The sequence below is a fragment of the Heterostelium album genome, assembly GCF_000004825.1.
Source record: "Heterostelium album PN500 unplaced genomic scaffold PPL_scaffold4, whole genome shotgun sequence".
Lineage (NCBI taxonomy): Eukaryota > Evosea > Eumycetozoa > Acytosteliales > Acytosteliaceae > Heterostelium > Heterostelium album.
In genome coordinates, this window is record NW_008805066.1 from 1,089,843 (window position 1) to 1,110,872 (window position 21,030).

The window sequence follows — 21,030 nt, forward strand, 5'->3', positions numbered from 1 at the left end:
TATTATTGAGTAATTTTAGATAATTTGAGATCTTCTTTTATTACCAAAAGAGAAATAATTGTAATTGATAGTGATAAATATAGATAGGTAATAAAACAATAAAAAAATATATTTTGATTTTTTTGGTATATTCATTGTGGATCAAATAGTTGATCTTTCTTAAATATTTATTATTTAGTTATTTATGTGAATCTAGTTTCTTTTTCAATTTGATATTGAATCTTCTTGCTCTTAACTTTGATTTTATCAAAAAGGCAGCTCCAATTACCAATGCACAGAATACAGCAGCACCAACAGTGATTCCAGCGATTGCACCAGCACTAAGTTTATTATTACTCTTACATTTCGAATCTGTAGGTGAATCATTATCAATGAGAACTGAAAAATCGGGATCGAGTTTAATTCCATTTTCATATTGTGGGATATTGATACCAATAAATGTCTGAACACTTGATTCTGTATCGATTGGACTCATTTCAGAGTCCAGCAAGACATTGGAGATTGGTTGAACAATATTATCAATCACCGCAAATCTAAGGAATCGTCCATAAAGTGATTGCTTGTCGATATTCAATTTGACCCATTGGAGATCATTGGCAGCACCACCAATTGTTTTCGCTGAGCATGTATCATCTGCTTTTGTTTCGATAGTGGCTGACATGATAAGTTGAAGTGTTGTAAGTTTATCTTGGAATTGATAAGGTGTCATCGAGATTGAATATTTGATTGTTGAAGGTAACATTGTGAGGTTCTCATTTCCAAACACAATTGTTGTTTCATTCTGGAAGTATTCTACATCAACTGTGATATTGGTTGACTCTTTAACTGAAACATCATATCGATAGAGGAATTGTGTTTCCGTTGTTAAATTGGTCATTGTCCAGTTGGCAAGTTTGAAAGATGCAATCACTTCTTGGTTGGCAGAAATCTCATGAAGTTCTTCAACTGATATAATACTGACAATATATGCTAGTGCATCACTTCCTGATGGAATGGTATTGTTTATAGTTGGTTGATCAGGATTGATTGGTGGAGGTGGAATAACATGATTCTTCGAATTACAATCAGGTCCATACCAAGGATTATTACAAAAACATTCACCTGCAATACATATTCCATTTCCAGAACATGGAGTTACACCTGGACATTTTGGATCTGGTGATGGACTTGGTGTTGATGTTGTACTTGTTGTTGTCGAAGTTGAAGTTGATGTTGTAGATGTAGATGTTCCTGTCGTTGAAGTAGTAGAACTTGTAGATGTTGGTTCTTCTGTAGTGGAGGTAGGTGATGTTGTAGATGTTGATGTTCCTGTCGTTGAAGTTGTTCCAGTTGTTGAGATTGTGGAGGTTGAAGTAGGAGTTAGAGTTGGTCTTGGTGGTGGACGTGGTCCAGGTGGTGGAATAACAAACTTGAAGATTTCAAGTTCATTCGAGACAATACCGTTCACAGTCAATTGAACTTTAATCGATGAACCAGTAACAGCTGCAACATTGATCAAGAAAATAGATGGATAACGAAGATTCATTGGAATACTCTGATATCCTGCTCCATAGTTGATTTGACAAGAGACTGTATCTGAATCGAATCCCATTTTCTTTCCACGAATGTAGATTGGTCCTCCAACATTTGTGAGACGGTCTGCTGTCTCTAAAACTGGTGTGGTCACACCGAATGTTGTTGTTCCAAAGTATGTCATTCCTGCTGTTTTCATCTCTGAAGATGTAATTCCACCGAGATTCTTGTGTTTATCAACAACACCATAAATTGAAATCAAGTAATTTCCTTTCATTGCAAATCCATATGGAAGTTGGGAATTCACTGTGAATGTTGAGGACAATCCGTTTGTTGAAGAAAGAGTGCTTGTCAAAATTGTATTCTCTCCATAGAGATAGGATAATACAACAACTGGATAGTCTTTTGGATTTGTAGAGATACCGGAGAGATCATCTGTGACTGTAAAAGTAGCTTGGAATATTCTGTTGTTTGAACCGACATCAATCGTTGGTGTGAGGAGTGTGAAAGCAGTGACTGCTGGTGCCATGATATCTGGAGTGATCGCACAATTCACAGTAATATTTGTGAGTGCTTCTTTGGTTAAATCACCCCACAACTTAAAGAATGGATTTAATCTTGGTGTGATTGAGTTTCCATAATTAGAGGCAGCTTCATTTCCAAGATAGTCGTAAAGAACCAAATCGATATGGTATACTTGACTTCTACAATTTCCATTTATCGGTAAACGAATTGAGTAATTTCCATAAAACTCATCACCATCGGTATTGTTGAGAGAATTAAATGTTATATTAATTGGAATAATATCGAGATTTGAGGAAATCATTGCAACACCATGACTGAATCCACTTGGTTTATCATTGAGTATAAAGTCCCAACCAATTGTAACGTCATCAGTTGCTTGTACAGTGACAGTATTTCCAGGATATTGTTTAAGAACTTCAACATTTGGTCCCATTTCATCGGCATCTATTTTAAAAGAAAATGATTAATTAGATTTGTATTTAAATTGTTAACTATTTCAAACTTACAATCTGAAACAACATTTATAAAAGCATCTGATCCAAATTTTAATGAGATTAAATCTCTTGATATATATGATGGTGCTGCTGTTAAATTGTAATTTAGTGATCTTGAAAATAGTTGTTGTCTGATTGTAATTGGAATATTAAACATATTTGTTGATGCATTATAATATCCAGTGAATACATTGTTTGTGTCAATGATTCCTGGAAGATGTGAGTATGATGGGAAATATATTGATGGTCGATCGGTTACTTTGCTGTTTGCAAAGTTGAAAATAAGTGTTGTTGATCCTGTTCCATTGGAAACATCAACAACATTTGGTTCGAATTTGAATGATGTAATATCATCAACTGTGAATTGTGCTAAAAATAGAAAATTTAAAGAATAGAATTAGAACATATATATAAATATATATTTAGAAATATTTTTAATAAATATAGAAATAATACTTACTTAATTGTGAAGGTAAATATGGAATAAATTGGAACATATCGTTTATTGCTTGATTTTCCATACTGATACCACTGTCTCTCTTTGGGAAATACGAAGTTGGGAAAATGAATTGGTCAAATTTCTCTCCAGACCAATCAATAACAGTTTCAAATACTCCATTATTTATGTCTCCTTTTACCAAATGATATCCATATAAGTATGTATTGTAAAGATTTATTTGTTGAACCCCGAAAAACTGTGTATTGAACATATCCAATCGAACTACAAAAGTGAATGATGAAACTGGGAATATTTGAAAATTTTGAATCATTATTGAAATACCAGAAAATGTTGGAGCTAAAAATATGAATAAATTAAATTAGAAATTATTGTTGTTTGTGTTTTTTGTTAAACCATTAATGAATAATAAATAACATACGAGTTGGTGTCCAGGTGAATGAAAGTGGCATGTTGCTGATCATCTTGCTGTAATAATTGACAATAACATTATCAACGAAAGTTACATTCGGGTAGAGTGAATCGAAAGAGAATTTATAGGAAGCACCATTGATTCCATTGTTTGTCACCGATCTGATTCCAACTGGGTAATACATATTGTTGGTGATTGGGATGCTGTATGTGGTGGATACCGGTGACAAACCAATTGTATCCAAAACGAAATTAATATTAAGGATAAAAGAATTGACGGTGTTATCTTGTACTATCGAAGATAGGGGGCTTCCTACATTTACAAGTGTGAAAGAAGTTGCAAATCCAAAAAACGTTGGATTGTTAGTGTATGTTTGGTCAAAGAGATTCAGAGGTATAGCTCCAGAGCTTCCAGTTGCATTTACAAATAAATGGTAGGTAGCATTAGCCCTGTTTCCAAGAACTGGATAATAGATAACATCATATGCCATATTACCGAAACCCAGTGCAGAATTCAAATTGGCAATATTCATAACAAAACTTTGAGCAAATAGCTTTGTTTTGGAAATTGATTTTGAATTATAACCTAATACTGTTGTTCTAACATCTTATCGTTTAAATAAAATAACAAAATTAATAAATTGATTCCGATATTGTTATTTATAAAAATATTGAAATTAAATGAATTGACTTACTATTGTATGGATTATTCATTGGAATAGGACTGGTGTTTTGAGTTAAAGTAGTTGGGTTAATAGTACCACTTTGTCCATTGAAATTCTGTAAGCTTGCCGCTTTGTATGATATAACTACCCAATTGGAGGGGAATGGTGATGTCAAATGAACTTTTTGATCATTCCAATATCCTGGCGCTTGTACACCTAGAGATGGTCTAATTTGGTTCATCGGATTGCTAATTTTAAGATATTGGACAAATCGCATTGAACGACTATCCTGTTGGAAAACAGGTGAAGCTGCTAAACTGAAATTTGTAAATGCTAAAGTAGAATGATGAGTGATACAATAACATTAATAAACTTTAATTATTTTGAAAAGCTGTACAGATAACACTTACGTTGACATGTTGGGATGGGAATTGATTCTTGAGAAGTCATAGTATTTAAAGTAGCAGTATAGTCTAGTGAGTTTAATGTTGAAAGTATATTGATGGCATACATTGAAAAAGTTACAAAAGATGTGTTTTTAGCTGACCAAAAAGAAGCGCGAGACGGAGTAATTGAAAAACCACCTATATAATTTTTGAAACTCCAATTACTAGAATTTACCATAATCTGGTAAAAATAACCGCAGCTGGTTGTATCAACACCATTGAAATATGGTGGTGTATTAGCCATAATATTAATAGTACCATTTATTTTTACTGTTGATCAATTAATTAAATAAATAAATAGATAAATAAATATTAGATAATTTAAAATTAACAATAGTTGAATAATTTTGAATAAATAAATACAAACCAGTTAGTATTATTATTACAAATAAAAAAGAAATAGAAAAAATTTTAAATATTTTCATTTTTATTTATGAAAATATAAATATAAATATAAATAAATATTTATTTGTAAAAAAATAAATATTAAAGATAAAGATTGATTAAGAAAAAAGACTTTCAATACCAACAAACCATTCATAGAAACGAAAAAGAATAAAATTAACATTAAATTGTAAAGTGTTGTTCTGTGGTTTGTTTATTGAAAAAAACAAAAAATGTATTGTGGAATGACCTCACAAGCTAAGTTTTACGGATTGATCAAACAAAACCTTAGGAAGTCAACAAACAAACCACGAAAAAAAAAATATCGTTGGAATTGCTCGTAAAAATAGACCACAAATAAATAAATAGGTTTTGTTTTTGATTTTGTTTGGGTACTATAAAAATAAAAAAAAAAAAATCAATTTTTTTTGTGAAATTTGCAAAAAATCTAAAAGTGGTTGACAAGTCAATTCAGAAGATTGGCACTTAAGTCATAAAAGATCGTTTGCAATATAAAAAAACTAAACGAAATAAAATAATATAAAATAAAATAAAATAAAAAATCTTAAAGATTGATTTAGGGTCGTTATAAATATAATCCAAATTTCTTAATATCTTGGATTTAGATGAGTGAGAATGTGAGTGTTTTGGTTGGTGAAGTCGAAAAATGATATTTTCAGTGATACATCACTCTTCTTTGTCAACAGTTAACTTGTTTATAATTGACTGTTTTTTGTCAATTCAATTTCATACCTGTTGAATATGTGCATGTCATGACAATCGTTTAATTCTTTTATCAGTACTACTTATAAGTAGTACTGTTGAAAATGATAAATAATCAAATCTTATGTGATAATCATGATTTCTACTTTTATTGATGAAAATGAGAAACAATATTGACACAATTTTGACGGTGGTGATAATGATAAATAATAATATGAAAGAATGAATAAGAAAAGAAAGATTTAGAGATAATGATACAAAAACAAAGTGAGAAAACTAACAGAAAAGAAAAAAATAGAAATGAATTCAAATTGTACAATTTTGTTTTTTTTTTTTTAAATAAAGATTTTTTTTTATTTAATTTTTTTTTAATAATAATAAAGTTGATTGGATCAATTACAATTATATGAATACCCTTTTATCAAAGTAGTAGTAATAGTAGTAGTTTATTCAGCTATTTATTAAGACATGTCATCAAGAGCATTAAGAAAGTTAAAAAAAGTCAAAGATGACTTTGAAGAGGAGGTAGTAGACGATGTAGATGAACAAGAGGAAAGTGAAGAGGAAATTCAAGTTTCATCAAGTAAATCAAAGAAAAAGTCAACTGCTTCAAGCTTTTCAATGTTGAATCTTGATGATGATGATGATGATGATGATAACAATGACAATGAAGATAAAGATCAAGATCAAGATGAAGAAGATGAAGATGATAATGATAAACAATCAAAGATAAAGTCAAAACAACAACAACCAAATAATAATAGTAATAATAATAAGAAAAAGAAGAAACAACAAAAGAAGAAATCAAAGACAAATAATAATAATAACAACAACAATAACAATAGTAAAAACAATAATAATAATAATAAAGATGATATAGATAAACTTGTAAATGAAATAACCTCTACAATTACAAACAATAGTTTTCAACAGAATGAAGAACAAAAGAAATACAGAGAGATACTATCTGTAGATCCAAAACATCTAAACGCATCGAACGAATTGAAAAAGTTATTTGGTTGTAAAGTTGTAAGTAGTAGTATTATTATTATTTTAATGATAATAGTTTAAAATATGTTGTTAACAATATCAATGTGTTTGTTGTGTTGATTTGTAAAGAGCGATATGAAAGAGATGAAGAAAAAGAATAGCAACGTTCATACCAATGTCAATATGATGAAGAAGAAGAGTTGGATGTTCGTCGCGCCGCAACAAGAGTGGCCGGAGATCATTCAGTCGTTCGTAATGGAACTCGATCGTACCGAGGGCGATGTAAATTACTTTACCATTAGGTGGAGTGATAGCTATCGTCGGCTGCAAGAGGATTTCTACGAGGTGTTGGCATCGCACGATCCAATGCACATCGCCGAACTCCTACGTTATCATCCGTACCACGTCGATTCACTACTCCAACTCAGCCAGGTGTGTCTGCAAACCGCTGACTACCAACACGCCGGTGACTTTGTAGAACGTGCCATCTTTGCATTCGAATACTGTTGGCATCATCTATTCAACCCAACCTCTGGAACATCCAGACTTGAATATAAACATCAAGAAAACAAGTAACTATCATTAGCAAGTTAGTTTTAACTGTTTGTTTTACTAATCTTCAATCATCATCATTAGAACATGTTTCCTTTCAGTGTTTAGACATATTCAAATCTTAGGTAGAAGAGCATGTCCAAGAACTGCATTGGAGTTTTGGTAAGTTGTTTGTTGTTTAATAATATAATCAAGTTTGAAGAAGGTGTCATGATATTAATGTTGTTATTGTTGTTGTTGTTTGTAATATAATAGTAAGGTATTGTTGTCTTTGGACTATAGCGATCCTTTGTTTGTTAGATTGATTATAGATTATTATGCGCTGAAATCGAAGCAATATGAATATTTGGTGGAGCTTTATACAAAGGTTGGCAAGTTGACTCCATCGATGACACAGACATTGGATTTGTTACCGAATTTCTGTTATAATGGTGCTTTGGCTCAGTTTATGTTGGTTGGTAGTGGCGGTGGTAACAATGAAGATGCCGCTGATAAACTGCTACAGAAGGCGTTGATCAGATTCCCAATGGTTTTGAAACCATTGCTTCAGAAGCTGCAGGCAAGTCTGATGATCGTTAAAGATGGCAAGCCATTCAACTTGGAGGAACATCCATACTTTAAGTCGACGAACGAGTTGTTGAAACCGGTGGAGCATCTCATCGCTTTGTACGTGGAGCGTAATCATCCACTGTGGAAACAACAGCCGACAACGATCGAGTGGTTGAAGAAGAACGTCGAGCAGGTGATAAAGTTGGTCGATGCCAAGGACAAGGCGGTGGAGGAATCGGTACAGCTGGTGCTGAAGGAATATAGTGTTGTCGACCAGTCGGTGTTTGACCATCTGTTCCTCTCGGAGTACTCGGATGTCGTGCAGCGACTGCCACCCGACGTCATTGAGATGATGAGAAACGAGGGATTCAACAATATCGAACCGCCAAGAGGACAGGATCCACGACGTGGAATCGGTGCTGGCTATCAGGTGTATCGTGCACCGCGAGTCATTCAACAACGTCAGCAAGTAGTTCAACAGCAGCAACAACAAACAATGGAACAACGATTCATGGAACAACTACAACAAATACAACCAAACATCGATCCTAACAACCCACTACTAGGATTCATACAATCACTATTCCCATGGAATGCACAACAACAGCAACAACAAGGAGGTCAACCACAAGCTGCAAGAGGATTCTTGGATGATTATGTTGATATGATTTATGATGAAGATGAGGATGATCAACAACAACAACAAGGTGGTCAACAACAACAACCAAGAAACAATAGACAAAGAAGAAGATAGACAAAAGAGAAGAATATAAAACAATTTTAAAAGACAACTTTAAGATAATATTAAAATCAATTAAAACTTAAATTTAACAATTATAATTGTTTTGTTTGTTTGAAGATCTTCAATTGATAAAAAAGGTAAACAAAAAAAAAAAAAAAACAATAACTAAATTTGTATAATTATGATTGATTATTTTACTGACTGACAGATTGATTAATTGATTGATTCATCAAAAAAAAAAATAGTGAAAAATAATAATAAATATTTTTAAAAGAATAATAATAAAATTTTAAGAAAGTGTTGATAATTTAATAATCCAATGGAGATAATAAAGTAATCATACAAGGAGATTAATCAATCTTGAAAAATATTAATTATTTTTCAATAACTTTATTATAAAAAAGAAAATAAAAATTAAAAATTAAATAAATGTTAAAAAATATCATTAAGACCCACAAGTTTTAACACACACATTTAAAAATCAAATATATCCTAAAAAGTAATTAAAATTATTAAAATGAAAATGTGCTTTATCATTTTTTTTAATTGTTTTTTTTAATATAACCCACACCCCTATGACATTTTTGTATTTGAGTGTGTGTTTGTTTGACGATAATAATAAAGTTGATTGTCCGGACAAATATGGTAATATCAATCATATTTCTATTTTAATTACTAGATAGTAAATATTTATTACTTTTTTCTATAGTCAATTTAAATACCACAACAACCACACCCGACCACAAAATATAATAATTTATAATAATCTTTTAAAAAAATAAAATAAAATAAAATAACTTTATTATTTAATCAATCAAACCACACACATAACACACCTTTATTTCAATACAACTAAATATGGTAAAACTCTACCAGAATATGACAAGTACTGTCTATTTATTATAGAAACTTTGATGGGGTGTTTGTCTGATTGGATGGGTAGATTCTGATTAGGGCGGTGGGAAAGTGATTCTCTATCACTTGAATTGATAAGGAATTTTCATTGATTTCATATCATACACCCTCTACCAACTCAATCGTCTGTATTTTACAAACAACAATGAGGACTGAAATCAAAGGAAACCAAACTATAAATACTCATTGTTTTAACAATTGTAAAAACATCAAATCAAACAATCAAAACAAACAAACAAACAAACTAAATATTATATATATATTGTTATCATTACAGAGTATTTTAAATTTCTTTTCTTTACTTTCATCAATCAATCCTTAAAAATGTTTAGACAAGCATTCTATTCTTTACTCGTTACCTTTGCTTTGGTATCATGTATTTCTGCCAACGCCGGTTTTATGACTCCAACTCCACGTCTTGCTTGTAGTCCAACTGATCACAACGGTTGTGGAAACACTCAGGCCTGCGTCTTGTCGCAACCGGTCGAGGCCAACAGAGTCGCCATCGATATCACCAAGGACAGCAACTTTGTCATCTACCAATACAAGCCATGGACCGTCGCCAACAACAATTCCAACACCTACACCATCCAATTGTTTGTCAACGGTAAGGGACACACTTTGAAGACCATCGATGAAGATTCCGTTCTCAAGACCGTCGGTAGCTTCAACTTCTCGATCCCACCATTATCCGACACTGTCAAGACCGGTCTCGACTTCACCAACCCAATCAAAGCCTACTACCAAATGATTTTCGACGCCAGAAACGGTGGTGGTGATGTCTACTACTCATGTTCCGATGTCTTCATTACCAACAAGAAGGTCAATATCACTACTACTACCGCTGCTGCCACCACTGGTGTTGTCGCCACTGCCAACTCAACTGCTTCCGCTACCACTGGTTCCTCTAACTCTACTGCTACTGCCACCACTGGATTGACCACCGGAACCAACCATACCACCTCCACTGTCAAGCCAATCACCGGTGCCACCACTGCCACCACTGGATTGACCACTGGTCCAGCCACCACCGACGTCTCAGAGTCACACGACAGCTCCTCAGCTTCCTCCGTTGTCTTCTCTGGTCAAGTTATCATCTCAATGATTGCTGCCCTCTACATCCTCTTCTAAACCAACACTCATTACCACACATCAAACATCACAACTAAAATTACAAACACTAATTTAATTTGTGATGGTAATGTAATACCAAATCAAGCAAATGTTTAAACATTTGTTTCTTACCTCTTTTTTTAAACAAAAAAATATCACACTCTTTCATTTAGTTTTAAAATCAAATCAAATCAAATCAATTTAAAAATAAAAAGTAATATTAGTATAAAAATAACATTTAAATTTGGAAATATTATTATTATTTACTTGTCTGAGTTTGTTTTCCATATTGATATAATTAAATAAAGTTTGAATTGTTTTGATTTACTAATAATATTATTATTTACTTTTACTTGTTATATTCTTTCTTCAAACTCTGATCTACCATCGATTACCATTTCTACAGATGCCTTTTCCTCATCGATAAAAGTAATATTCTCATTTGGATCGACTCCAAGTGGCATTCTTCCTTTCGGGTACATTAGATTGATGGTCTTGTAAACTAAAAGTTGGAAAAACGATAGGACTGCACCAACGAAATTCGGTACTATAATGAATTTATCTTGTACTAAAACACCATAGATGGTCCAAACAATCGCTGCCAGACACGATGTCATTAAGAGTGGTGGATACATCACCGAGGTGTCTTTGTTTTTGATGACCTGGTACATCACCATCAGCGGTGATCCATAGAAAAGAAACAGTACAACATTACATGCATATCCCATTACTTTGATCGATGCTTCCAATTTCAGCGACATCACTATTATCTCTACGAATACCACCAGTGATATTACAAAAGCAAAGAATATAGCTGAAAGTTTTCGCCTCTAAAAAAAAGTGGAAATAAAAAATATTATGGATAAGTTGAATTGGAAATAAAAAGGATGTTTTTGATGAAATGTTTACCTTTAAATATTCATTGGTTGAACTGATAAAGATCATGACAAAATATAGAGTGATAAATACACCAAATGTATTAACTGGTAGGATTGTAAATTGTGTGGTTAAAAGTCCATAGGTTACCCAGAGAAATGAATTACCACACAGTGCAAATATTGGATAGATGTTCATTAGTCCAGGATCTCTGGTTTTATCCATTTCTATAAATGACTTTATTGGAGATAGTTGTGTACTTATACTAAGTATATTTCCAGCTAAAAAAAATAAAAAAAATATAAAAACGATTTAAATAAGTAAATCAGATGATCACTATAGTCTTTCATTTATATTATAATTATTATTACTTACCAATTGATAGGAAACCTACTAAAATTTCAGTATTCACCATTCTTGTATATATATATATATAATAAATAAAAAAAAAAAAGTTTTAAACTAAACTTATCTAATCTAAAACTAATCTAAAATATAAACTAAACTAAACTATGAATTGAATTGAGTACTAATAATAATGATTATAATAATAATAATAAAAAAAGAAACTAATATATACTAATATATTTGTAACGATACATATAACAACTATAATTAAGTTTGCTGTTATTTTGAAATTAACTTGGTTACTGTTTTTAGATGTTGATGTTTGATGTTGTGCTGTTTCAAAAAAAAAAAAAAAGAGTGAAAAGTGTAATTGATGTTATATAATATTATTACATATAACAGTAACCACAAAAAATGAAAAGTTATAAAATCAATTATATGCAACCCTTCGATGGTGCGTTGTAGGGTAAAAAAAAAAACAGATTTTCAAAAAACGAGAAATTCCACCAGAGTAAAAAAAAAAGATTTTTTAATATAAATGATTTGTGTAGTCATAGTTGTTGGTATTATAATTATTGAACTGATAGCAAGTAACTATGAACAATGTTATATCAAAATGAATTGTTAACTTATTTAAGTTATTTTCAAACATTAATATTAAATGATTCTTACTTATTACATTTGTTATTTAAAAAAAAATGATTAAAAAATAATTTTAAAAAAAATGAAAAAAAAAAAAAAAGGGATGTGAAGTGAACTTTTTATCAAAATAAGATAATATATATATATTTATATTTATAAAGATTGATTTGCAATCAAAACAAGACAAAACAAAGAAAGATGTCAATAGCAGAAGATAGTCCTTATAAAGTTTTATTTGATAGAGATCAAAAGAGTGCATCTGGTATACCTGCTGTTACTTTTATTGTATGTAATGATGTTTACTTACAATGATAATCTATTGTATGATTACGTTAAACTAATTCTCTTGTTTTTAACTTTTTATAACAATATATAATATATATAGGAAGATGTAGAAGCATACTTAAAAGATAAAGAGTTAGAGGATGTATTTAAAATGTTACAAGACAGTCACGGAAAATATAAATACTTTGAACAGAAACTCTCTGGTAATGTCAGTATTCTGACAAATCGTGCAAAACAACTTCAAGAAACAATAGATGTAGTAAATAGAATCGAAACAAAGAAGGTAAGAACAAGATACTTAAATGATATTAGAGTTAACTTTTATTTAGCTAAAGTTACTAACTATCTATAATCTACTATTATCCATAATCTACAATCAATAATAAACAACAACAACAACAACAATAACAAATCAAATCAAAATAGGATGATACCTTTAGTATGAATTATGAATTGTCAGAGGGTGTATACTCGTCAGCAGAGATTTCCAAACCACAATCGATATACTTGTGGTTGGGTGCCAATGTGATGTTGGAGTACTCATTCACAGAGGCAAAGGAGGTGTTGCGTAAGAATAAAGAAACTGCAGATAGACAACTTCGTGAGACCATTCAGGATCTCGGTTTCGTAAAGGATCAAATCACAACTGTCGATGTCAATATCTCTCGTGTATACAACTACGATGTCATTCAAAGACGTAAGAAACAACAACCAACCTCTGCAATGGCACCAATCGAAAAATAAAAAAAACAATAACAATAATAATAATAATAATAATAGTTACAAAAGATATATTATAAGACTTTCAATTTGCTTGTTAAGTTTGTTAAGTTATATAGGGAGTGTTTAAATATAATCGATATATTCTATCAATTTATTATTAATATTAATTTATATTTTAATAATTAATCATTTTTCTATTTAAAGAAAATCGATGGCGAGTAATATAAAATTATTTATCAGGATTTGTGGATTTGGGAGAGTTTCGTCGGCAATTAGTTTTAGTACATTACATGAATATTATACTATTTCTAAAATTGTTGTGTTTTTTTGGAAAATAAAGTTGATTTGGTTTTGATTTGATTGGATTGACTATTTACTGTGTGACTTTTGAAATTGTCAACAGAACAGTGATTGATTGAAGGTTGTTGATTTGGTTGGTTTGTCTTCCAAAATAATTAATATATTGGAAATTGAATTGTTGTTGTCATTGTAAATAGTGTATTGTAATTTTTGTTATTGTTGTTAAAATAGATAGATAGATAGATAGTTGGTTATGTACATAAATTAATATATGTTTGTTATAATATTATATTTGGCAATTGATTATTTTATATATATATATATAATTTGAATGAAATGATTTTCATCCACGAGGGAATCTTTTAAAAATTGGCATCTTTCTTTCTATTAAATCATTGTTCGGTACAGAAGCTGAAAACTCTATATTTGATTGCATAATATTGTTGCTACACATTGGTAACGATAATGTGAAACAACTACTACTTTTTGTTGATTTTGAGAAAAATGATATGGAAACTAAATTATCTATAGTAACAAATAATAATTTGAAGGATATTTATTAATAAATATTATAAACTATTTTTTTGAAAAACCTTTTAAAAATACATACTTAGAATTGTCATTTTTTTTTTAAAAGTTGTACTTTTTCGTAAAGCCTTAAATATTAATTAATGGTTGTTGGCAAGATGATGATTTTGATTGGATTGGATTGATTCAAACAAAAATAAAAATATTTTTGTATTTTACTACTACTTACTTTTTTTTTTTTTTAGATTTAATAATTCTACAAATATCTCTTTCCAAAAATCATAGCTATTCTTTAATTACAAATAAAAGAATATTGGGAAAAGCGGAATGATTTTGGATTGTGGCGATAATTATTGGTGATATGAGAATGATACAATTAGTTGTAAAATAATAACTTTTACAAATAAAATTACTTTAAATTAATTTAAAAAAACTACTATTAATTAATATTGCTGGTTATTTTTTGTTGTATTGTTATTATTGATGTGTTAATAATAGATAGTGGAGAGTATTGTGTGTATCAAATGATATTTAATTGATGATGATGATGATGGATTGATTGATTTTTTAATAAAATATTGGTGCCAGATAGTGGGAGTATTAATGTATCAAAGAGGGTCTACAATTAATTATTCTACTAAAAAAGCAAAAACAAACTGTGGAATTAAAGCGATAATAACTGTGGACTTATAATATTGGAATAAAAGTTATTTTAATGTACAATTGTTATTACTGTTATTGCTGTTGTTGGAATAATAATATTAGGCTTGATTGCAAAGAAGAAGAGTGGTGGAATTCTATCGATAGGAGTTAACCTTATAGTTGATATCAATGGCTTATTATGTAACTAACTATAGTTTAATATTGCAAATGATATCTCGAGAGGAGAGAGTGAAGTAAAGTTGTTTAGCTTGGAGAGTGATGGTTAAGGATTTGGTCGTTTGGTTGTTTTAAGTTGTGGTTTAAGACAGATAGACAGCTGTAGGTAGATAAAATAGAATTTAGTTGGGAGTAATTAATTACTGAAACTATAGATGGAAATAGATGGTGGAACTGTGTTGGTGGTAGTAGTGGTGTTGGTGTTGTGGTATTGTTATTGTTATTATTATTATTTTATAATTCTAATTTATTATAGTTGGTATGATGAATATGAATTAATCATAAAACTATGAATGAAAGATTGAATGAATGAATGATTGAATCACAAAACTATGAGATTTGCAAAATAAAGATGGTAAGAGATAACAAATCAGACAATCTGTTTAAGCTTGCTGTTTGTTGTCACTTTGAGAATTGAGTAAGTGAACACCCTGAAACTTAATCAAAATGTGCAAGAAGAAGTACTAATATTGTACATTTGGAATCTATTAGCAATTTTTTTCTTTCTGCAACAAGAGTTATCAGAGAAATTTGTTATCATTAACTCTTTTATTGATAATTTTCTAAATATCTCTACCTTTTATGGAATGGAATGAATGAAGGTGCTATAAAGTGGTAATGATGTTACTAAATGGATTGTTATCATAGAAATGAGATTGGAAATAAATACTCTTTTGGAATTCATAGAGACACATTGTTATTTCTTTCCATTTAGATAAAGTTTGAAAATCTTTTTAAAATAAATATTTATTATTATCATTTTTAAAAAGTGGGTGGGTAAAAGGGTAAAAGAGATAACAATATATATCGTCGTTTTTTTATTTTTAATTAATTTGCCTGTGTGTGTGATTCAATGTATATTTAATAGAGGTATGATGTATTAATTAAAAAAAAAATGGTTTAATAGATTATTAAAATTAAAATTTGTTAAAGAAAAATTGAAAGAAACTTATATGATTTTTATAAGTGCTATGTTTCTTTCCTCCAACTTATTTTTTATAAATAAATAAATATGACAATGATTCTAGACAGATTTAAAACCATCATAATCACCTGTTGTGGTTATTTTATATATTTATTTGACATACCCATACAATGATATCATTGATAAGTCAAGTTGGCAACAGATACTGCCTCACAACAAAATAATATTAAATTGTTATATTAATTCAATAATGATTGTTTTTGTTGTTGTTGTTGTCTAAAGCAATAATATAAACCATACACACACAACACATATAAATATTCACACACTAGCACTAACACTTAACACATGACTTTTGATCACTGAAAAATCATTATTATTATTTGTTATTATTATATCAATTAGTAACACATTTATAAATGTTTTTTTTGGGGGAGTGTTATTGATTGAATTGAATACATATTTGTGTGACAATTTATTTATTACTATTTTATTATAAATATATTGATTTATAATTCTTATTTTTAAAAAATAAACAATTATCAACTTTGCTTGCGTGATTATCTACCTTTTAAAAGTTGACATACAATTTATAAACTATGTATATCATGATAAAATGTATCTTAGTTTATACAATATAATACAATTTTATATAAAATGACCTCTTTTTTTTGTTGATGATCATTATATCTATGAAAGATCGCATAATGATTCATGATTTATTTGAAGGTTGAACTTTTTTTATTAAAAAAAAAAAAAAAAAAAAAAAAAACTTATATTATTATATAATAAAGGAATGAAAAACTATGTTATTATTATACTTCTAAAGATTAATTGATTGTCATAAAAATTTGGGAAATTTTGATATGGTGACATGTGTGAAGTGGGTCAGGTCCAAAAATTAATATATTTAAATTTTATTACGAAAAAATAAAAAATAATCGCATGTGAAAATGGTGGGTGATCTTGGTGAATGACAAAGCAAAACAATGAATAAAGATGATTAATGTTGAAATAATATGTTTCATTGTTTGTGTAACATTTAACTATTTCAATATATTATCAATATCTAATAAGTAATTACAAAATAAACTTTACTTTATGAATAATATTACAAAGAAAATATTGATTGGTGGTGCCTCTGGTTTCGTTGGTAAGGCTCTAACTCAGACTCTGAAATCGGTGGGTGGCTACGATGTATACACTCTGGTGAGATCACCACCAAAGAGTGCCTATGAGATTCAATGGGATCCTGAGAGATCGACGCTCGACGTACAGGCATTCAACACACTGCACCCGGACGTCGTCGTGAACTTGGCCGGTGAGAACATCTTTGGTTTCTGGACGGAGGACAAGAAGCGACGTATCTTGGAGTCACGTGTCAAAGGCACGAAGCTACTCTCGGACGCATCGGCATCGATGTCGAATCCACCGCTCTTTATATGTGCATCGGGTTGCACCTACTATGGAACGAGCGTCAGTGTACCGACCGACGAGTCCGCACCGAAAGGCACCGGATTCTTTGCGGACGTGGTCGATCGCTGGGAACGCAGCTGTTCGTCACTGACCGACATCAATGCGCGCGTTGTCAATCTGCGTTTCGGCATCATTTTGGATCCCTCCGGTGGATTTCTTCAGATGGTTTACTACCCCTTCTATTTTGGGCTGGGTGGTGTTATGGCGTCGGGCGAACAATGGTTCCCGTGGGTCAGTCTCGAGGACACACTGAAAATCATTCAATTTGCAATCAACAATCCCAGCGTCTCGGGACCAATTAATATTGCCAGCCCAAACCCTGTTACAAACACCGCATTCACTAAAACCATGGGTAGAGTACTAAACCGTCCAACCTTCTTTTGGGTACCAGAGTTTGTCATAAACACTGTTTTCGGAAGAGAAATGGCAACTGAAACAATCCTTAGTAGTCAAAGAGTTTTACCAAACAAGTAAGTTTATAACTAATTTAGTTTCAAGTTTTAAAATTAATATTTATTCTTCAATTATTTTCTAGATTGATGGACTATGGATATCAATTTGTAGATACTGATCTTGAAAAAACTTTAAGAAAACAACTTTCAAGATAAATATTTTTTTCATGTATAAAGTAATTAAAAAAAAAAAAAAGTTCAAAAAAAAGTATGAATGTATTTGTTTGTCTGTTTGTTTGTTTATATTAATTATAATTTTATTTGGGTATTTTAAATTCGATAATAAATGATGTATTTACTGTTCGATTTAACTTTTGTTTTTCCTAAATTTAGTTGGTGGTACCACTTCCTGATCCACTACCAGATCCTGAGGAGGCAGAACCAGAGGATGATCCACTACCTGATGATGATCCAGATGATGCTGATGATCCGCTACCTGATGATGATCCAGAGGATGCTGATGATCCGCTACCAGAGGAGGATGATGATCCACTTCCAGATGATGCTGATGATCCTGAACCACCAGAAGATGATGATGATGATGAACCACCGCTTCCTGAACCAGAGGATGTTGATCCACTGCTACCTGAACCACCAGAGGATTGACCAGAGGATTGACCAGAGGATGAACCACCGGATGATTGACCGGATGATTGACCGGATGAGGCACCACCGGATGATTGACCAGAGGATGTGGAACCACCGGATGAGGCACCACCGGATGACGATGAGCTACCGCACTTGCTCCAACCACTGCAGTCACCGTTTGACCAGGTGGTCCAAGCATTGTAACCTTGAGCGTTGTAAACGGCTACAGCACATTGAGCGTTGATAGTTGGGTTGAAAAGATCGGATGGAGTAGTACATTGTGGACACAATTCACCACAGTGCTCTGGTAAGATTTGCCAGAGACCAGAGGCACCTGATGGATTTTGAGCATCGGTATTCCATGAAGATTCAAAGTAGGCAATACAGATAAAATTGGTTTGTGTTCCAGATGGGAAATATTGACTGGTCAATTGTTGCATTTGTTGACAGTTATAATCGTCCTAAAAATAATATTAAATTATTCATAATATTAATATTTATATTTTAAAATATTTATTTAATATTATTTATTTTTTCAAAAAAGCTTTGAACTTACAGCATGGACAACTGCCAAAGCAGCGAGAACAAATAATAAAGCAGATACAAAGAATTTCATTGTTGAAATATTATATTTGGATGTAAGATGTAAAATGATATTGAATAAAAAAAAAATCAGTTGCAAGTTTTGATTCGTTTTATATCTTGGGAACCGCATTGTGAAAAATAAAATATCCTAAAGATGAAAAAATGGATTTTTTTTTTATTTTTTATTTTAAAATAATCTTTGAAAAGGTTTTGTGAGGTTTTTTTTTTTAGATGAGCCCAAAATGTTGGGCAGCAGAGACTTTTAGAAAAAAGTAACAATCCTGGTAAAAAAACAAAATGTTTTATTTTAGTAAATTTTTCAAAAGTGTTGTCTAATTAGTTATTAGTTATTACCCCGACATATCTTTGGATATTTAATCAAAAAATATCCAAAATACAAATTATTATTAAAAAAAAATTGTGTAAAATAAATTTAAAAATAAATTAAAAAAAATCTTTGGTTTAATTTTATAACCTTCATAGTTTTTTAGATTTTTTGAAAAAAAAAAAACAAAAAAAAGAGAAATTTCAAAAGAAAAAAAAAATGATTAATTATTAATTAGCAAATCAAACTTAACTATTCAGAATCAGTAATAATCCTCTCAGGCAGCTTTGATTAACAGAAAACTATGGAATGTATTGACAATATTGAATTGACGGTATCACAATCACAGACGAAAAGTGACGGTGAGTTTGCTGTTACGTTTGAAGATATCAAAGATGCCTACGATAGAATCAAACCGTACGTTCACAAGACACCTGTTATGACCAGTAAGGCAATCAATGAGATCGCTGGCAAAGATTTATACTTCAAGTGTGAAAACCTCCAAAAGGTAGGTGCATTCAAATTCAGAGGTGCTTGCAACGCCGTATTCAAGCTGACCGAAGAGGATCTCAAAAAAGGTGTTGTAACTCACAGCAGTGGTAATCACGGTCAAGCATTGGCACTCGCTGCAAAAATGAGAGGAACAACTGCATATGTTGTAGTACCAAATAATGCTCCAAAGAGTAAGTAAAGAAATAACAAAATATTATCTTTGAATTGCTTAATTATTAACATAAGACGCTATTATGTTTTAACTATACAGTTAAATTGGATGCAATTCAAGGTTATGGTGCTAATGTTACATTGTGCGAGCCAACATTAGTTGCACGTGAGAGTGGTGTTGAGAAATTGATTCAAGAACATGGTGCTACTTTGATTCATCCATTCGATAACAGAGAGGTTATTGCCGGTCAAGGAACTGTAGCAATTGAACTACTCTCACAAGTTGAGAACTTAGATGCTATTATTGTTCCTATTGGTGGTGGTGGTGTTGTAAGTAACTAAACTAAACTAATACTTTTATAAACATACTTTACTAACTGATTACCATTAAACATTGATAATAATAATTATAATAATAGTGCTCAGGTATTTCAATCGCAGCAAAGAGAATGAATCCAGAGATAAAGATTATTGGTGTCGAACCAACCGGTGCAGATGATGCATGTCGTTCATTTAAAAAGGGTGAAAGACTACCACATCTCGAAGGTTATCCAAATACTATTGCCGATGGTCTGTTGACAACCGTCGGTGACTTGACATGGCCAGTTATTAAATCGCATTTACATAATGTTTTGACTGTTGACGACAACGAGATCAAAGCTGCAATGAAAGTAAGTTAATATATAGTTTAAACTTTGTATCTTTATTCATTTCACGATTTGTTAACTAACAAATTAATAATCTAATAGTTGGTATGGGATAGAATGAAATTAATTATTGAACCATCATCTGCAACAGTATTAGCTGCAGTTCTATCAAAGGAATTCAAAGAACTTTACGGTCAAGACGGTACCATTAAGAGAATCGGTTTGATTGTAACCGGTGGTAATGTAGATTTAGCAAAGGTACTCACTTTCTTTAGTTAATCAAACAATCAATCAATCAATCAATCAATAA

At 31.0% G+C, this 21,030-nt stretch overlaps 9 protein-coding genes across 9 annotated transcripts; 5 read left to right on the plus strand and 4 right to left on the minus strand.

Annotated features, from left to right (window-relative positions):
• Positions 1–178: 178 nt before the first annotated feature.
• PPL_04997 (calcium-binding EGF-like domain-containing protein) lies at positions 179–4,754 on the minus strand (the record flags this gene model as incomplete). Its single annotated transcript, XM_020575893.1, has 6 exons — positions 179–2,481; positions 2,544–2,900; positions 2,992–3,327; positions 3,410–4,006; positions 4,095–4,397; positions 4,475–4,754. 6 exons carry the CDS (start codon positions 4,752–4,754, stop codon positions 179–181), a joined length of 4,176 nt encoding a protein of 1,391 aa, XP_020434209.1.
• Positions 4,755–6,085: 1,331 nt separating this feature from the next.
• On the plus strand, positions 6,086–8,462 carry tcf25 (transcriptional repressor TCF25 family protein; the record flags this gene model as incomplete). The annotated part of the gene is made up of 4 exons (XM_020575894.1): positions 6,086–6,646; positions 6,737–7,179; positions 7,244–7,321; positions 7,415–8,462. The coding sequence occupies 4 exons, from the start codon at positions 6,086–6,088 to the stop codon at positions 8,460–8,462; spliced, it is 2,130 nt and encodes a 709-aa protein (XP_020434210.1).
• Positions 8,463–9,689: 1,227 nt separating this feature from the next.
• On the plus strand, positions 9,690–10,496 carry PPL_04999 (uncharacterized protein; the record flags this gene model as incomplete). Its single annotated transcript, XM_020575895.1, has 1 exon — positions 9,690–10,496. One exon carries the CDS (start codon positions 9,690–9,692, stop codon positions 10,494–10,496), a length of 807 nt encoding a protein of 268 aa, XP_020434211.1.
• Positions 10,497–10,834: 338 nt separating this feature from the next.
• PPL_05000 (uncharacterized protein) lies at positions 10,835–11,769 on the minus strand (the record flags this gene model as incomplete). The annotated part of the gene is made up of 3 exons (XM_020575896.1): positions 10,835–11,025; positions 11,210–11,635; positions 11,730–11,769. The coding sequence occupies 3 exons, from the start codon at positions 11,767–11,769 to the stop codon at positions 10,835–10,837; spliced, it is 657 nt and encodes a 218-aa protein (XP_020434212.1).
• A 773-nt stretch (positions 11,770–12,542) lies between these two features.
• On the plus strand, positions 12,543–13,373 carry pfdn3 (prefoldin alpha-like domain containing protein; the record flags this gene model as incomplete). The annotated part of the gene is made up of 3 exons (XM_020575897.1): positions 12,543–12,629; positions 12,730–12,888; positions 13,056–13,373. 3 exons carry the CDS (start codon positions 12,543–12,545, stop codon positions 13,371–13,373), a joined length of 564 nt encoding a protein of 187 aa, XP_020434213.1.
• A 622-nt stretch (positions 13,374–13,995) lies between these two features.
• Positions 13,996–14,275, minus strand: PPL_05002 (uncharacterized protein; the record flags this gene model as incomplete). Its single annotated transcript, XM_020575898.1, has 2 exons — positions 13,996–14,177; positions 14,263–14,275. The coding sequence occupies 2 exons, from the start codon at positions 14,273–14,275 to the stop codon at positions 13,996–13,998; spliced, it is 195 nt and encodes a 64-aa protein (XP_020434214.1).
• Positions 14,276–17,808: 3,533 nt separating this feature from the next.
• Positions 17,809–18,068, plus strand: PPL_05003 (uncharacterized protein; the record flags this gene model as incomplete). Its single annotated transcript, XM_020575899.1, has 2 exons — positions 17,809–17,930; positions 17,996–18,068. 2 exons carry the CDS (start codon positions 17,809–17,811, stop codon positions 18,066–18,068), a joined length of 195 nt encoding a protein of 64 aa, XP_020434215.1.
• A 173-nt stretch (positions 18,069–18,241) lies between these two features.
• rcdBB (uncharacterized protein) lies at positions 18,242–19,116 on the minus strand (the record flags this gene model as incomplete). The annotated part of the gene is made up of 2 exons (XM_020575900.1): positions 18,242–18,961; positions 19,057–19,116. 2 exons carry the CDS (start codon positions 19,114–19,116, stop codon positions 18,242–18,244), a joined length of 780 nt encoding a protein of 259 aa, XP_020434216.1.
• A 598-nt stretch (positions 19,117–19,714) lies between these two features.
• On the plus strand, positions 19,715–20,999 carry srr (serine racemase; the record flags this gene model as incomplete). The annotated part of the gene is made up of 4 exons (XM_020575901.1): positions 19,715–20,093; positions 20,174–20,403; positions 20,493–20,744; positions 20,823–20,999. The coding sequence occupies 4 exons, from the start codon at positions 19,715–19,717 to the stop codon at positions 20,997–20,999; spliced, it is 1,038 nt and encodes a 345-aa protein (XP_020434217.1).
• Positions 21,000–21,030: the final 31 nt, after the last annotated feature.